The 18237-nt window shown below is 33.6% G+C and overlaps 1 protein-coding gene and 1 long non-coding RNA gene across 4 annotated transcripts in view; one reads left to right on the forward strand and one right to left on the reverse strand.

Moving 5' to 3' along the window:
- Positions 1-18237, forward strand: part of Ptprq (protein tyrosine phosphatase receptor type Q) — a 219513-nt gene that overhangs the window by 163918 nt on the left and 37358 nt on the right. The window contains exons 31-35 of the mRNA XM_021258496.2: positions 330-488; positions 1143-1365; positions 3152-3225; positions 12735-12834; positions 15342-15470. Of these exons, the coding sequence (XP_021114155.2) occupies positions 330-488; positions 1143-1365; positions 3152-3225; positions 12735-12834; positions 15342-15470 (685 nt within the window). The remainder of the gene's footprint in view (positions 1-329; positions 489-1142; positions 1366-3151; positions 3226-12734; positions 12835-15341; positions 15471-18237) is intronic.
- Positions 1-18237, reverse strand: part of LOC110349214 (uncharacterized) — a 93549-nt gene that overhangs the window by 4520 nt on the left and 70792 nt on the right. For 2 of the 3 annotated variants that reach the window (XR_015443494.1, XR_015443496.1), the window contains one exon: positions 3551-5473. This is a non-coding gene — a long non-coding RNA (uncharacterized LOC110349214). The remainder of the gene's footprint in view (positions 1-3550; positions 5474-18237) is intronic. The other variant, XR_015443495.1, reaches the window with a different exon arrangement.

Genomic DNA, 18237 nt, shown 5'->3' on the forward strand with positions numbered 1-18237 from the left:
ATGTAAATATTTTATTTATTTATAAAAATCATATATGAGTGAGAGTATATATATATATATAAAATGAATGTTTTAACATGTGAAGAGGAGTCAGATACCTGAAAATCATACTTGGGCTCAATTTTTTTTAGGTAAATCTAAAATACATAATTTACCTTCAGGAGATAATAATTGCTAAATATCTGCTCTATCCAGACACATTTGTGTTTCATCTGTTACATGTGTTTGTTATCACTTTATTTTAAATTATCATTATAAAATGAAAAATTGAGTATTGTTCTACTATTCAGGAACAAAAAATCAGTTATAGCAATATTTCTTAATTACAGCTCCAGCACGTCCAAAAACCAAACCAACCCCTATTTATGATGCCACAGGAAAACTACTTGTGACTTCAACAACAATTACAATCAGAATGCCAATATGTTACTATAGTGATGATCATGGACCAATCAAAAATGTACAAGTGCTTGTGACAGAAACAGGAGGTATCAAATCTCCATTTATGTTGTTAATCTGTAGAATGTGAATTTCTGAAGGCCAAAGGACTTTCAATTCAAATTAGTAAATTTGGTTGACTCCTGATTATCACACAAATCTCGAGATTACTATATTGCCAATACTGTCTTTATTTTTTCTTTTTTGGTACCGGGGATCGAACTTGGGACCTTGCACTTGCAAGGCAGGCTCTGGAACCACTGAGCTAAATCCCCAGCACCCCAATACTGTCTTTAATTATACCAATCATTTATTTATACTTAAAATATTTTAAGAAAATGAGAAAAGGCATAGTTAAATTATATGATTAATTTACTCCCCATACTAGTATGATTGTTTTGATTTTGACAAGATGGAGCCCTGATAGCTTCCTTGAAGGCATAAACAGACAACAACCCTGAGGAATGTTCTTTGTCCATCTAAAAAAGTCGTCCTTTAAAACATTGCATAGATTTGTATATGATAAAGAAGGACAGGGTTACTTGTGTAGCCAAGTAGATCTGCTGAATTATCCCAAGTGGCTCATAGAGTGGCTGATATTGCATCCAAATTCCCCCAATACAATTATAAAAGTACTCTTTATAAATGTAAAATTCATTTATATGTTACTTGTAATCATTATTCTCTTCTTCCCCTGAAAATAGCTCAGAGTGATGGAAATGTAACCAAGTGGTATGATGCATATTTTAATAAAGCAAGGCCATATTTTACAAATGAAGGCTTCCCTAATCCTCCATGTATAGAAGGAAAGACAAAGTTCAGTGGCAATGAAGAAATCTATGTGATAGGTGCTGATACTGCATGTATGATTTCTGGCAATGAAGAAAAAATTTGCAATGGACCTCTAAAGCCAAAAAAGCAGTATTTGTAAGTATAGTTTATGCTAAGCATGCACTGTGTTAGCTAGCTTGTTAATTTCTTTCATCCATTCATCTAACCCATCATTATCTTTTCAATCAGCTCTGGATATTTATCGTGTATAGTAACCCTTAAATTTTAGTTACTAGGAATGGAAATATAAACAAGATATCCTTCATTCCCTAGACATAAAGCATTGTAGGGGAAGCATACAAGCTTCCTAGAAATTATGATTTGATATAAGTTACATAAGCTCAATATGAAAAATGTGCCATTGGAGAACATAGTAGGTAGGACAATTTAATTTTTCTGAAGAAACAAATGTGACTAATGTGTTTTTTACTTATCATTTTTCCATTCAAATTATTGTATAGGTTTTCAGAAACACTATCATAATTTCAGCTAATGATGGTTTCCTTTCTATGTCACTCATAGCAATAATTCTTTGCAGCTTATCCCATCAAATATCTGAATACATGACCAGAATCTTTTCTACTTACTTCATCATTTTTGAATTTTGTATCATTTAATAGCAATATATTAAAAATAAATGCTGATAGTTTGGCTTTATTGAATTCTTTGCCAAATTGTTCTATTGAGTTGATTATACAAGTATTATTTTTATATTGTAAGCCCACAATTTTTAAAACAATGATCTTAGCCTTGTTTGATTTTCAAAATGCAATTTTATTATTAATTTTTTAAATGCATGGTTTTTTTTGCCTTCTAGTTAAAGCACTGTTAAGTTCTTTATAAATGTCCCAAGCCAAGTAAGCATTTGAAAAGTTAGGGAAATTAGGTAATTAAAACTAGCATCTTATTATTTATTGTTAGTTACAATTACTTTGGCTCAAATTCTAGGTTATTGCTTGAATTAAACGTGACAATTTTGAAAATAATATATCAGAAATTTTCATATTTTTATTTTTCATCCTTGTTTCCCAGCCAGACTCTTTCTATAGCAAATACAATAACAAGAACTTGATAATGTTAGAGATAATGATAATGATAAATCATGTATTATAATTTATAGATTAAATTTGTAATGCCCTGATGTCTTTACATTTTGGTGGTTTTTTGGAGATGAAACTGATCTTGAATATTTTTATTCATAAAAGTCTGGAGTATATGATATTACATTCATCTTAGGGCATGTGTAGAAGTACTGAGCATATTTTGATTCTTTTTATTCCTGTAGACAAAGTTCATTAGTCCTTTAGGATACTTAGAATCACTCATTTATTTTTAAGCTTCATTCTTTTGTGTATTTTTTATTTCAAATATTATAAATGCATAAAATGGGCAAATATGACTGTGTACACACAGAAAGAAGATAAGTTGTTTGTTTTCATGTAAATGAGACAAGTTCCATATGATCATCGTAATCTAATTCACTAGCACTTCTAAAGATGGTTGAAGTAATAACAATTATTATGCTTTGTATTTGTTAAGTATATTAGTATTGGACATTTTCACAGATATGTAATCATTCCATCCAAATAAATCTATGAGAGAGATGATTACTGCATTTGCTTCAACTGATGACTGTTTATGAGTGTGACCAAATTTTTTAGTCACTGACCTGTTAAATTCATTATGCCCAGAGCAAGACAATGAATTTATTCATTTCATGCAAATATAATATAAATTTGTCCTGATTGTGGTTTAATTTCAAAATTTACATCTCCTAAATTCATTTTTTGAATAAAATTTTCATAACTGTTTGTTAAATTATTTGTAGAAAAAAGTAATGTGATTTGCAAATTGTTGACATTTCTTTTATTTGATCTTATAGGTTTAAATTTAGAGCCACAAATGTCATGGGACAATTTACTGACTCTGACTACTCTGACCCTGTTAAGACTTTAGGTAAGGCATATTTTGTAAATTATTTTATTCTTTAATCTTAACATGTTTATATCGCTGGAACATTTATTAAATATTTAGTAGATACATTATTCTGGATAATAATGACTGGCTATTCTTAAATACAAATTCATTTTATGGTTAATTATCCTGACTAAGGAAAAAATAATATTTTTAATATTCTTCTAAAAGATGGATACTCCTTCAATTCAAATTTGAATATGGATTTTGTTAGATATGGGATCTCTTCTGACATCTGATAACATTATCCAAAATAAATATTTACTTAGCTTTTAAATATACAATTTTATATGTAAACCAGTGTTACCTAATAAAAGAGAGAGTGGCTTATGGAAATTTTCTTTTTTATAATTTTAAAAAGTAGAAGCTTGCAAGTCCCGTTTAATATATATTCTTTCATTCTTCTCTTGTATGAGTGTCTTCAATTATGTTCACATAAATTAAGCCTAAAAAATACACAAATTCAATTCGGTTACATATATAATATGTATATATGTGTAAAATATATTATATATCATAACCACCACTATCATCATAATCATATCTAATTTAAATATGTGACAGATAAAATTCTAGCTTCTTCTCAGTCATTAACTGGTGAAGTCTTCACAACTATCCTTTCTTTGGGTCAGTGTTTCTCAGCCAGGATGGAAGCTGTGCCTGTGGGGCCATTTGAGAGTTGTCTGAAGCCATATTTTGTTGTGATGCCTGAGTAGTGACTGTGGGAGTGGTGGAAGTGATGAATACTACTGGCATCTGCTGGGCAAAGGTTACGAGTGCTGCTGAATCTCCCCAATGGACCAGACACTAATAATGCTGATAATGCTGAGGATGAGAGACTGAATTAAGAGCTAATGTTTTCTCTGCTTTGCAGATGAGGATGCTCAGGCTTAAAGTGTTTAAGCAATTAAATATACGGTCCAGGAATCCAGCTTAGTATCATAGCAATCCCAAGCCACTATATTACAAATACAAGATTGAGATCTGGATTCAAATCTTGGCTCTGCCATTTGAAAAACAAATACTTTTTGTAATCTCTTTTTCTTTATTTGAAAAATGGAAATGGAACCCTTCTCTGAAGCGTTGCTGAAAGGCTTGGATAAAACAATATAAGTAAATATATTAATAATTTATACTTAGCAAATTTTTAAACACTTCATAGCTTCTATTGGATAGGTCATATTCAAATATTTTAGAAATATCCTTACATTGGAGAAATTATTTCTCTAGAATTTCACTAAGCAGATTAAAAACTTCCTATTTCTTTTGCACCAACCCCTCAAATCCCCCAATATATCCATCTACTGTACCTTAAGGAACCAAGAGAATACTCCATCTCTCAATACCACTTGAAGATGTGGGATTGTGCCATTGCTCAGGTCCTAGTGAGCTCTTTTTCAGTATATAATGAGCTATTATAGATTTGACTGCGGAAAGACAGAGTAGTCTACCATTTTCAGGCAGAAAGTCTATCAAGTTGTGGAAATATTAACTTATAAACAGCCAGCTTCTGTAGCCTCTAAATGGGGAAACTGCAGCTTCAAAAAGTAAAGAAGAAACTTGTGGTTTGCCTTACAAATATTTGTAGAGGAATAAAAATTAATTCATTTGGTTAAACTAATTCCAATCATTTGCTTGATTAATTTTGCCCAATAACATAATCATTTTAAAGCTAGATGATTAGCTTTGCAGTTTTACAATTTTGGTGAGTATTTCTTCGTTTGATAAGTGAGTCCACCACACCCTGCTACCACATAGTAAAGTACATATCTGTAGGTTTCAGCATACAGAAACCATTACTGCAGCTAATAGTGACCCCAGTGCACTTTTTAATGAAAGATAAGAGACACAAACAAGATGGATAAGTACTGTGCCAGAGGAAGATAATACTTTATAGGAGCAGTGCTGAAAGAGGGCTAGACTTGCTGCACTGGGTATCATGTGCTTTGTTTCTCATAAGCTTGCTGGTTCCATATAGATTATCAATGGAAGGACATGCTTGGGCCACTTATCTGAGAGGTAAAGTTGAGACATTCAGGGTAACAGAGAGAGAGCCAAAAGTCAGGAACCATGGTATCCTGAGGCATGAGTCCTTAGACTCTGCCAAATTCCATCCCTCTGTCCAAAGTTGGGCTTCATACAGCACTGTAGTCTCAAGATGCTCTTCAGCAGTGGCCTTCTCTTTCTTTCCTTGTCTCACAGCCAAGGGAGTGGAATAAGACAACCAATTCTAGAAAGGAGCAAAATATACAATCAGTTCTCAGGTTCCTACCTTGGAATCATAACCACTGACACCTCAGTTGTCTACTTGCTACTGCTTGTGTGTCATGGTAACAACAGGAATCTAGAATGTGTGGGAGGTATGGAGTGAAGTGCAGAGCACAAGGTCCTGTGAAGGCTAGAGAAACAGGGACTGGTGAACTATAGACCGGACATAGCAGGGAGAAAACCATTGGGCTGGTGAGGGAGAGAAAGGGAGTGTTCCACGTATCTACTACCAGATTCCTCAGAGTTCAGTATATGTTATTTGTAGACCAGTGAGATATGTATCACCTTTTGGGGTCCCCTTTCTACTGGCCTTCTCAGAACTTTCTCTTAACAGCAGCTTTGAAACTGGCGTTTGCCCTTTAATGCTTATTTAGCCAGTAAAACAGTGACAAATAGGAAAGAGAGACATTAGTACAAGCTGTGGTGTCAAAATAATTGTTGGCAAAAGAACATTACCAGAAAAGACAAAGGCTAAATCCTCAGAAAGGAAATAAAGTTGACCATTTCTGCAATGTGCAAAAGTCCATGGGAAGAATTGTATCATAGCTGTAAGGGACAAACATCTCATAGCTGTAATGGGGACAAACAAAAAAATAAAGTAATTGATATAATACATGTAGTGTCATCAGAAGATGATGAAAGATGATTAAGTCTTTTCTCCCATCAAATATGTCACGTGTTAGGTCTCAATATTCCTTGTTGGGCCACTAAAGACTTAAGTACACACTGAATCCTGGGCTTCAGTGAAAGAAGTCTAAATCCTGTCTGGGTCTGCAAACCACCAGTGGATAAGCATTCATTCACTGGCATTTTGCACACCACAAGCAACAAGCTGAGTTGGTTGTTGATTAAAACTTCAGGACTTGAAAGCTTTGACAAGTCTGTATTTCTGCAGACCATTTTGGTGATAGTGATCCCTTTCAGAGGTGTCATTATATGGAATTAAAATAGGGATAACAGAACCAGCATAGATTTTTTTTTTTTTTTTTTTTTTTTGTACCGGGGATTGAACTCAGGACTTTGCACTTGCTAGGCAGGCGGCGGCACCACTGAGCTAAATCTCCAGTCCGCACCATAGATTTTTAAAGTTTTATGTTCAGTGAAAGGAATTAACTAAAGTGAGAGGGGAATGTGCAGGGCTTTACTGGATAAGGATGAGTCTGCAGAAGAGGAGTTTGCACCTACAGAAATGTTTATGGCCTGTAAGAATAAACAGAGGAAATGACATAGGCATCATTTTAATCCTAAAAATATACTTACAATTTATGTGATTTTATTTTCAGTTAAGATTGAACATTGCATTTTATTAACATAATTCACAAGAACCCCTCTTAAACTCTTTTTTAAAGATCCTCTTTAGGCACATCAGTTTATGGAAACTGCTTGTAGGCAATGTTTTGATTACAAGGCTTAATTATAGAGGATTCCTGTGATTTGAAAACCAGATACCCTTTCTGCACCTTACAGGGATCTCATTAAAGCTGAACAAGATGAAACTTTAAACCCTATGGCAAAGGCACTCTGTGATTGTTTTCTTTTGTCATAACACTTCTCATTTCGTTACTATGCTAACAGTGAAATGTTTCAATAGATTCACTTAGGAAAAGGGACTTGCTCTGTATCATTTGCAGCTAAAGGCTCACTTTCTCCAAGGGACCAGAGGAGAAGTCTTGTTTTTTTTTTTTTTTTTTAATAAGGCAGCAGTAGTGCAGTGGAGGACCTCACAACTCTGTAGTCCAACAGGTATATTTTAGGTAGTTTTAGTATATATTAAATTTATATGACTTTGGATTACTTAAAATATTTTTTAAATTCTGAAATATTATTTATAAAATGAGAATATAAATACATATCTTATAAGCTAACTTGAAAATTGATTCAGATGAGTAAGTGAGTGCATTAATATGAAAGTCACTAATAAAGATATCTGACATTGTGTATACTCCATGCCTTTTAAGTGTTTTTTACATACACATTCTTCAGTGTAACTCAATAGGATGACTCTCTTTTCATATATAGTCTCAATTCGTAGGTAAGAAATCTGAAGCACTGTGTTTCTAAACAATTCGCCTGAGGTTTTGATGATAAAGGTGGTGGCAGAAGCAATCTTCAACCCAGGGAACATGAATCCAGTCAGTGCTGTTCTTATAACCTTTCTGCCACACTGCCTAAAAATCACGAAGTGCCAGGCAGCTTCAGTTGGATTACTGTCGAGGATGGCTCTGCTCCAACAGGCTTCCTGTCCTTGCTGTACCACTCTCCTCAATATTTTTATTATTTCCAGTATGTTTGAGGTTAATATTTTTATTGAGGTTAACATTCATAAATCATCATGTTTTGTTTTGCTTACAAAAGTATGGTATTTTCTTTTTATTTTTTAAACAATGGATATGAGTAACTTTTTCCCACACTGTGTAAACATTGTTCATTATCTACTTTTAGAGTTTGGCAATTTGAATGAAAATGACACCTGCTTAGGCATTTTAATTTATATTTTTTCAGAATTTTATTTAATATTATATTCATATATTTTATGGGGTACAAAGTCATGCTGTGACATATACATATATAATTTAGAATGACTGAATGAAATAATTAAAAATCTATCACCTCAAATATGCATTCCTCTTATCAAATATATTTTATAAATTATGAAATTGAATAACATTAGTAAATTCTTTGTGCAGTGTTGCCTGTCTGACAATTAGACCAAAAGAGGAAGAAAGTTCTCCCTATATATTCGTTCTAAGAACATTTAAAAAAATAATTTAAAGATCTTCCACTTTATATGCACCTATATGAAGAGTCAGACATTAGACTAGGAGCTTTATGTCTCTTATTTAATTCAAAATTCTTCTTGTAGATATTTTCTAAAGCTTACAAAGTTGGATCTATATGCTGAATTTAAATAATGATATCAGTCAGAAGATAAAGCTTTTGAAAAATTAGTGCTTCATAACTATGGGTGGCCAGGTGATAGCAGTACAGCATATTATGCAAGCAATTTAATTTGATCTGTCACAAGATTTTAAATCTAGTCAACAAATGACTTATGCATGTTATCAAAAGAAATGAGTAAAAGAATTCCATTTTCTGTGAAAGGATTTGGAGATATGACCTCATTCTGTGGATCCATGCATAACAATGAATCAGCAAGCTTAATTAACAAGCAGGGTACATTTTGTACACTCCTAGTGGCGCCTTTGTAATACATGTGCCCAGAGGATTACATATAGTTTATTAATATATTGTATGTCATTTCCTCTCTTGGCCAGTGCTTTGAAATGGTAATCTAATCTGAAATATTTTTTGTGGTCTACGAAAACATTTTTCCCACTGAGTTCTAATCCCCAGTGGTTCAATCTAACCTAATAAAGTTGATTCTTTATTCATCTTCATGCTTTCTTTCTCAAGTGTATAAAATTAGGGTTTGCATATAAAATTTGGTAAAAACAATCCACTCATATTATAATGTATATAAAAGATGTAGCTAAAATACTTATAAGATAACATGTTGCTATAGCATCTTTTAAATTTATATGGAGATACTAGGGACCAAGAAGGTGCGATAACTATTTAAAATTCAGTATTCTTTCAAATCTGTCATGGAGAATAGCTACAGGAGCACTATCATATTGGCAATATTTTATAAGTGTCAATCCAGGGAAGAAAGATGAAACATTAATCTGCATGATTTACAGATAGTCAAACTATTTTCTCATGGAACTGAAACACTCTTTTTGGTAAAATTATAAATCATGTCCCTCAAAATTGCTTATGATTATAATTAGTAGCTATGCCTAAAATCAGTGCTTAATTTTTATAGTCTTATTTTGTTCAGTGTCTGATCCTCAACCTGAAAATTTTAATAACTGTTACAAAAATCAAAATATTTGTTCATTAACAAATTTAACAAATATTTATGGAGCATTAACTGTGTCCTCCTTACTATACTGAGGACTTGGAAGAGTTTTTAGTAAACAACTTCTATCCTCAGGAAACCTACATTCTAGGTGGAAAGACAGATAATAAATAATAAGTAAGTGAATTCTAATATATTTTAAAAGATGATTTGAGATATAGAAAAAAATGTAGAGCATGTAGAAAGGGTGATTTTAAATGGATTGATTTCTGCTCAGGTTGCCATGACAAAGTACGGTAAACTGAGTATCTTAAACAACAGAGGCAACAGAAGTTCATTTTCTCACAGTCTGGAGTCTAAGATGAAAGTTGTAACCCATGTGGTGTCTGGTGATGTCTTTCTTTCTGACTTACAGATGACTGGAGGCTTTCTCACTCTATCTTCACAAGGCCTTTCTTTGGTGCATGTGTGATGATAAAGAGGATGAGGGAAGTAGGGAGAGAGAAAAAGAGAGACGGAGAAGGAAGGGAAAAAAGGAAGGAAGGAAAAAAGTGGGATGGGATCTCTTTTTATTTCTACATATAAAGAGACTTCTCCTATCAGATCAAGGTCATATGGCCTCATTTAACTTTTAATTTCTTCCTATTCCTAGTGCAGCCACACTGGAAGTTAGGACTTTATCATACGAATTTTGGCAGAACACATGTATTCAACCCATAACAGGTGGTCATTGAGAATGTATATTTGAGCAAACCCTTGCTGGAAATGAAATGGCTACCCAGACAAATACAAAAGGGTTTTACCTCTCTGGGTAGAGGAAGAAGGCACTGCAAAAGCCCTTTATCATGGGAAACTTGGTGTCACTCCTCAGTAAGGAACCGGGTCTGGCCCCAGAGGAGTAAGCAAGGTAGGGATGAAAAAGAAATAGGAGAGGTAACTAAGGACCAGAGAGCTAATGAAGGTCCAAATTATGCAGGCCATTGGAAGGACTTTGTCTTTCCTCTGTCAAAACAGTGAGGAAGATTTTCAGAAAAGAGGTAATGATTTAAAAAAGAATTGGGCCAGGGATTTAGCTCAGTGGTGCCGCTGCCTGCCTTACAAGCACAAGGTCTTGAGTTCAATCCCTGGTGCAAAAAAAAGAAAAAGAAAAAAAGATTTACTACTGATGCTCTTTTGAAAATAGATGGTAGAAGGACAAGGGGGGATACAGGCAGACTTGTTATGTATCCATATGATAATTCAGCCAGATGAACGGGGGCCTAGATTAAAGTGCTAGAAGCAAAGGTGGCAGAAAGACAGTGGAGCATAACTAAAAGTAAAAAGAAGGGATCATGATCCCTCACATGCCTACTAACAAGATGTTTATAGTGATATTTTGCTATTTGCTTCACTTTTTATTCATTCATTTATTTCTAAAAGTATTTAATAGTAAGTCACAGACAGCATGCTATCCCACCTCTGAATTCTTAGTATGTTTCTTTAATAAATACATTTTATTATATTTCCACAATAAATCCTTGATATTTTAATACTGTATAAATTTCCAGATCATCTCTGACTTTATTCTTCTTAATTTTTAAAATCAGGGCAAGGTTGAGCTCACCCTTTACTTTTGATTATGCCTCTTCGGACTCTTTTAATGTCAGACACTCTTTCTCTTTATCCTCCATGACATAGACTCATTGAAGTAGCCAAGGAAATGATTGTGTAGCAGGCTGCACCTTCTGGATGCACCTGACTGTTTTTTTTTTTCCCTAGTGCCATATAATTTTATTTTAGACTTTCTTTATCCTACTCTCTTGTAAATTAAAAACGAAGTCTAAAGGTTTGAATATTCATGATCAGCGTTTTTGTTGGGGAGCCTCTACACATGTTGCTGCCTGCAACAAAACATCCTCCATTGGGAAGTATGTAATATCTGCTTGTTACACATGCTGCTAAAATTGATCAGGAGTCAATAGCACTGTAATTCTTCATTAAAAATTGTTTATTCCTAATCGATAATGTAAAATAGGAAGAAAAGGTCCAAAGGGGGTAGGGGTAGTGGGAGAGGCAGGGGAAAGGAAAGAAGGGAAAGGAAAAATGATGAGAAATGGAAAAAATGGAAATAAAGTCTTTGTAAATAGGGAAGGGTGGAGGGCGTGAAGGGAGGGCTAGGAATGGGGAAAAGATAAGAACCAAGATGCATCATGTAAAGGTACAATTCCCAATGAGAAATGTAATTGTGTCGTATACCTACAATGTACCAATAAAAGAATTTAATTAAAAAATTGTTTATTCCTACTTATAACCAGAAAATAATCTGTGCGATGATATTCTGATATCCTGGTAATGTCCAATTCTCTATCAACTTTCTCCTCAATCATTTTTAAATGCACTTATAGTTGTTACCTGAATCAACTACTTCATTAGGAATCTGAAATTATGAACTCTTTAATTTGATTATTTCTGCATTTATTAAAGAGAATTCTTATTAAAGAGAATCCATACAATATAGCTTATGTGGGGAAGGTAGAAAGTTATAATTTTTAATTATAATTTAAAAGTATTTAGTGTAAGGAAATGGTCTAGGTATATCTGTTGCTTACAGTTCACTATTTTTGTTTATTTTTATTTATTTTATTAAATTATATTAGAGCTCATGAGTTTTTAATATATGGAATCTATTTTACTCTATTTCAGCTTTTATGTTTTAAAATGCTTAAATTATTCCATCTGGTTAGTTGGAGTCCCTTAAAGATGATCTTTTGTTCTTTTCATACCATTAGCCTTTGTTAATTTCCTAGCTTTCTGGGACCTATGTTTTGAATTCATTTTATTCTTTATTCCACTTAGGAATTACTGTCTTTCCAAGGCTTCCTGGTTTTGTTCAGTAAAAAAGTACATTTAGAAAATGTTCTTTGAAAGAAAATCAAATTTGACTCAGGTTTTGGCCAGAGCAATCAGAACTATGGAATCTCTATCAGCTGAACAGTTAAAACATGCAGTTGAAAAGAGGAAAGTGTGGAGGCTCAGTTTAGACACCCTGACTTTGAAACTCATGTTATACTTCCACATAAAGGTGTCTAGCATACAATTGAAAAAATGTCTGAGGTCTAACAGATACAAATTAAGTACTCTTCGTATTACAGATGAATGTTAAAACCATGGTGTCTCACACAAGTGTGACTTTAGACACAGAAAGGAAAGGGACCAAGCACTGAATCCCAAAATTAAAATATCTAGAAGAGAAATAAACAAGTTTTTACACTTTACTAGCATTCTTGAGCAATATGCTAAGAAAATACCTTTTTGTGGTTTGAGGCCCAAGATAGCATTCCATGATAACATTTTTAATAATCATGTCACCCCTCTTTTCTAGGTGAAGGACTTTCAGAAAGAACTGTAGAGATCATTCTTTCAGTCACTTTGTGTATCCTTTCAATAATTCTTCTTGGAACAGCTATTTTTGCATTTGCAAGGTATGATTTATTCGTGCTCATGACATTCCCAACATACTTCCCAGTGACATTTATACCAGTCACAGTCCAATTAGGAGACAGAAGCCCCAGCAGTTACATGAATGGAAAACTTTTTTTTCTTAAATTAACAGAAATATTTATTGTGTACTACATGACATTTTAAAGTATATATACTGTAGTTTGTCTAAACTAGCCATAAAGAAGGAAATCTTGCAGTTTGATGGGAAACATTTAATATTAAAAACAATTAACTAGGCCGGGGATTTAGCTCAGTGGTTGCTCTGACTGCCTTGCAATTGCAAGGACCCAGGTTCAATCCCTGGTACCAAAAAGCAAAACAATTAACTAGAAGAAATGGTTAACTTCTGCAGGAGGTAAAAGAAAGTTCTACCGAGTCTGGAAGTATCAAGTGTAATAAAGCAGCTACTCTGTTTAGATTGAGAGAGAGAGGACAATAAAGGGACTAAGACCTGCAGCAAGTCCCTTCGCAAGGGTGTCCTAGAGTGACTACTCCAAGCACGCACAGCGTATCGCCTGTCAGTGGGCAAAGAGACATGACAGATGGAAGGGAGTTGTTTGCAGAAGACACTCGTTGTTATCAGAGGGTAGGAATGCTGAGATTGGCTGTAGAAATGTCTCGTTCTTTGTGGATGGTGTGGGTAGGCTGGAGATTCGTGGAATCATTCACCAATGGAATGAGGAGAGCACATCTAGGTGGGCTGCTGAGCTCCAACAAGGAAAATACTAAAGCAGAGTAGACCTCATCATGGGGTAGCAAATCCTTGTCCCTGTTGCCTGCAGGTTCACACTAGTGCCCTCAATACACACACACACCAGAATCTGCCAGGCCTCCTGAATATTTTTGAATGATCTATACATCTGATACTTTACTTTTAAACATTTTAATACAGTCTAAACTTTAAAGTTTATAAGAAGACATAATTTTTATAGTGAGGACAATACTTTTATAGCGAGGACAATTTCCACACATGGCTGACCCCTTATGGTTGCTGTACACACTTGTCTGGTCTGAATTTCTGGAGTCTTCCCCTCCATTTCAGAGAATCAGCCTTCTCATTCCCTGATTGTCTAAGATTTCAGTGGAAATATTACTCATGAGCCCAAAAATCTGTTTTCATAAGTTAGCTTGCTAAGATAATGGGATTTTACATTTGTAAAACCAACCATGTTATCTTGTATTGTAAATGCCATTCACACTGTTTTAGCTTGAATATTTTTAAATCATCTTAATAAATAATTGAAATTCACTTCACAATGGTATCTTCTTAATATCACCTACTGTTCAAAGATTCATCCAGAAGATGGTGAAAAAAAGAGTCATTATTCTAGGCACTAGATATATTGTGTAAGATATGGGACGTGTCCTGAAGGAGTGCACATCCACTATATTTATATTCTTTCTTCGCTCTAAAATTGTCTTTGACTTCTCATTTTCTTGCTTTAAGTGGGCAGGAAATGGTTCTTTTATTCCTTGCACCTTCCTTATACTCTTCTCTTCAGCCAAAGGATTCTATTCTCATTTGAATATTCTTAGACTTTTACATAACTTTCCTTTTGTCCAGTAAACCTGAAATGGGCTTTCTCTTCCTTGTCATCATGGATTATTCAATACAAATTCTACTTCTTTACTTCTAAATACTAACAATTGGAATAACTTATATAACATTTTATAATTAATAGGTGCTGTCTTTTGAGTTGCAATTTGAATATTTTTCTTTTTCTACATTTAGAACCTATCTCTCCACTAAATTTTAGTTGTTGAAAATAGGAACCTTATTTTATGCTTTCCATAGCACCCTCAATATTTAACTCTTAATAAATAATGAATATTTGGATTATCAATGATAAAATAGCCAATTATAACCTTGTAGTATACCATACTATGCCATGGGGAAATAGGCATGTATTGGTGGGCTTAAAATGAAAAAAACTTTAGCTTAATTCTGAGATTCTTGTGTCTTTCAGTTCTGAACCTCAGTTTTCTAACTGTAAACAAAGATAATAATATGTACTTCTTAATATTTTCATAAAAATTCAGTTCGAAAACCACTTTTATGTATTTGCATGCATGTAGAGGTGTTTCAGTATGCAAAAACAATGCGTTGTATTTTAGCACTTGTGTTAATTCTTATTTTGATATATTTTCTTGCTATGACAAATCAATGAGACAGAGAGAGGAGAAACAGGCTGCAGCCTCAGTTTTACTGTGCTCAGTTTTAATGTGCCATTTGCTCAGCCCTTGATCAACTAAATATCATTAAATTTGGAGTGTCAAACATCTTGTTTAAAAAAGATATTTGAATAAGTTCTATGAAATTCAAACAGATAAAAGAAATTGAATAGCTATAAAATTGTCACATCTTCTGAGAAGTGATTACAACAAAGAAATCATTTGACTCATTGTATTTCCTTGAAAGAAAACTAAACCTAATTTCATATGTTTTCATATGATATTCCCCCCTTGGGCTTCACTGCACTTATTTTAGAATTCGACAGAAGCAGAAAGAAGGTGGCACATACTCTCCTCAGGATGCAGAAACTATTGACACTAAATTCAAGCTGGATCAGCTCATCACAGTGGCGGACCTGGAGCTGAAGGACGAGAGATTAACACGGTGAGCACACTCCCTTGGGCGAGCAGTGGTCCAGAGGGCCCGGAGCCATGACCCTGTCCTGACCTATGCTTGTTGGAAGTGTTTGTGGGGCTCCAATTTACACAGGTCACAGAGATCTTCTTTCAAAGGGTGACCTCCGTCTTCTACATACTTCTCACTGGCGTTCAGAAAATCACTTAATCTTCCTAATATTTTGAGTTCAGTATGAACCTTGGACTATAATGTGTTCAACTAAGATTTTTTTTCCTGAGACAAATATTTCTACACATTAAACCTTTAACACTTTGTTTAATAATTCATTTTATAGATTTAAGGATGGATTTCTTGTGCATCAGATTTTTCTAGAAGTGTCCACAATTAAGTTACAAGTTTTTAAATTACATTTATAAGTTTATTTTAATATAAAACTACATGAAAGTCTAATCTGTATATGACATTTTCATTTTTAAATTTGCTTAGTATTTAAAAAGTAAACACAAAGTAAAAATTTACCTTCAAATGTGTGACTGTGTACATAAGCATTTCATTGGTATGTATTAGAAATTATAGTAAAGTGCTTAGTTTTAAATAAAAAATTTTAAAATTCTTTTAAATTATTCAAATTATTCAAAATGTTAATGCATTTTAAAACTTGTCTATTAAGATAATTCATCAAATTCTTAATGAAAGCTATCAACAGGCTGTCTTAACAGTTTATGCCCTTATAAAATCCAACAATATGTGATGCTTTTAAGTACAAGATTAGTAACAAGTATTACATGGCTCTCTCATTTTAAAATTACTGTGGTTTTTAAAATAGGGCATTAAACACACCGAAGATTAAAAATAATTCATTTGTACTTGTCATTTTTCAAAGTTGGTCTTCACATAATATTTTGACTTGTAAGCATATTTCCAGCATGTCTAAAAATATCTAATATATGTTATAGTGGGACGCATCACCTCAGGGGCATTGTCCTTCCCAATGCTACAAAATAGTTCTTTAGCATTATCACTAAATTGCAGGAAATTTTGGTTTGTAGAATGTGAAAATTTACTTTTTAAACATTTGGATATCGATCTTTGTTTACATTCTAATAGTTCATTCCCTTCTCTTCTCATTCCACTACCTTCCAGGTAGTCTTACAAAGACTTAAGTATAAGATGATTGGATATTACTTAAGACATAATTTTCACATAAGAAAAAACTGTGTATAATAGGTCAGTAGATTACCAACATAACCACTAAAGCCAAACCGTATCATGGAAACACTGCAACATTATTAGTACTAGGCTGTGTCCTGGGCCTCAACAGGTCACAGTGCAAAATAAAAGATTTCTTCTCTTCCAATGGAGGTTCAACTGAATTTCAGTAATTCCTTCTCTATTCACTTTCTGCATAGTTTTTCAATTATTTGTGCTCCCTTCACAAGCTGGGAGCCCGAGTTTCTTTTGTGTCCCTTCCTCGTACACCTGAAAGTATACAGTGCTAACTTTGGCTCTCTCAGTACAATTTTTGCTACTTGAAAATCTTAGTTAACCCTGTTTTTAATAAAAATGTGAACTTCAAGGAGCCCGTATCACTTGAAGAGCGTTTTCACTTTTTTAAAAAAAGAATCTTTACTAACCTCCCCCAATTTATGAATAAGTAAATCTTAAGGAAATATAAGATAAAATGAAAAAAACATAGTATGGAAGGAAGTATTTTTTAGGAAGGAAGTTACTGTTCTAGGCTGCAGAATCTTGGTTGAGGTTTGTTCCCCTCAGCTATGTGTTTTTACATCTTGCCCCGTTCTCCACTTGTGAACACTGAACACAGTCATTATCAAAAATCACAAACTTTTGACTTTTACAATGACTGTCATGGCAGCTACAGGGAAGTTTTGGGTCATGGAAACCTGCACAAGGCTCTTCAGGTTGTTTATTATAGGATATTGATAATTCAAGGGCTGACCTTGACTCCTCTGTATTTATTTTCCTCCTTCTCTCCTTATTTGTTTATATATCATATTATTTGTAAAAGGCTGCAAAAGTGAAATAATATTTTGAATAATTTTTATTTTTCACACCATAGAAAATTAGTATTTATTCCACCAATAGAAAAATTGAAAGTATCCATTTCTGTATTTTTTACTTTTTTATTTGTTATGATACAACATACTTATTTGTAACCCCAATGGTACATAATAATATGCTCTGCTGTATTTATTACAAAAATTTTATTAAAATGACAACTAAGTAGGTTGAATATCAACTTTATTACAGAGATCTATGATTTTTCATGTCACTGTTCATGACAACAGACTAAGAAAAAAGTAATTTGCTACATGCACATATACATAAGGGCCTGTCAGTGGAGCTTGACAAGTCTTCATTGTTCTTGAAGATCTAAATCTCTTCAAAGTCAGAGACCTGTGGTAGCTTTTTGGAAATGAAGGATTGAGTTCAAGTTAGCTCTCTATATAGTTTAGCAACTTATTCATGTATCTTCAATCTTCCAGGAAAGATACTAGTTTTCTTTAAATTAATCCAGCTAACATAACATTCGACTTTTTACTCGAATTTTAGATATGTCCCTTTTCTTCCAGCCTACCAAACTTTTCATGTTAAAATGAATTTATAATTTTCCTTAGTGTTGTATGTCTTCATGTGGCTAAAGAGAAGTGATAAGAAAAGGACATCTTGGGCCAGGGATTTAGCTAAGTGGTTTTGCTGCCTGCTGCGCAATTGCAAGGACCTGAGTTCAATCCCCAGTTCCAAAAAAAAAATAAAGAAAGAAAAGAACATC

Source organism: Heterocephalus glaber, unplaced genomic scaffold (genome assembly GCF_053883595.1).
Source record: "Heterocephalus glaber isolate CG9 unplaced genomic scaffold, H.glaber_assembly_v1.0 deba00001572, whole genome shotgun sequence".
NCBI lineage: Eukaryota > Metazoa > Chordata > Mammalia > Rodentia > Bathyergidae > Heterocephalus > Heterocephalus glaber.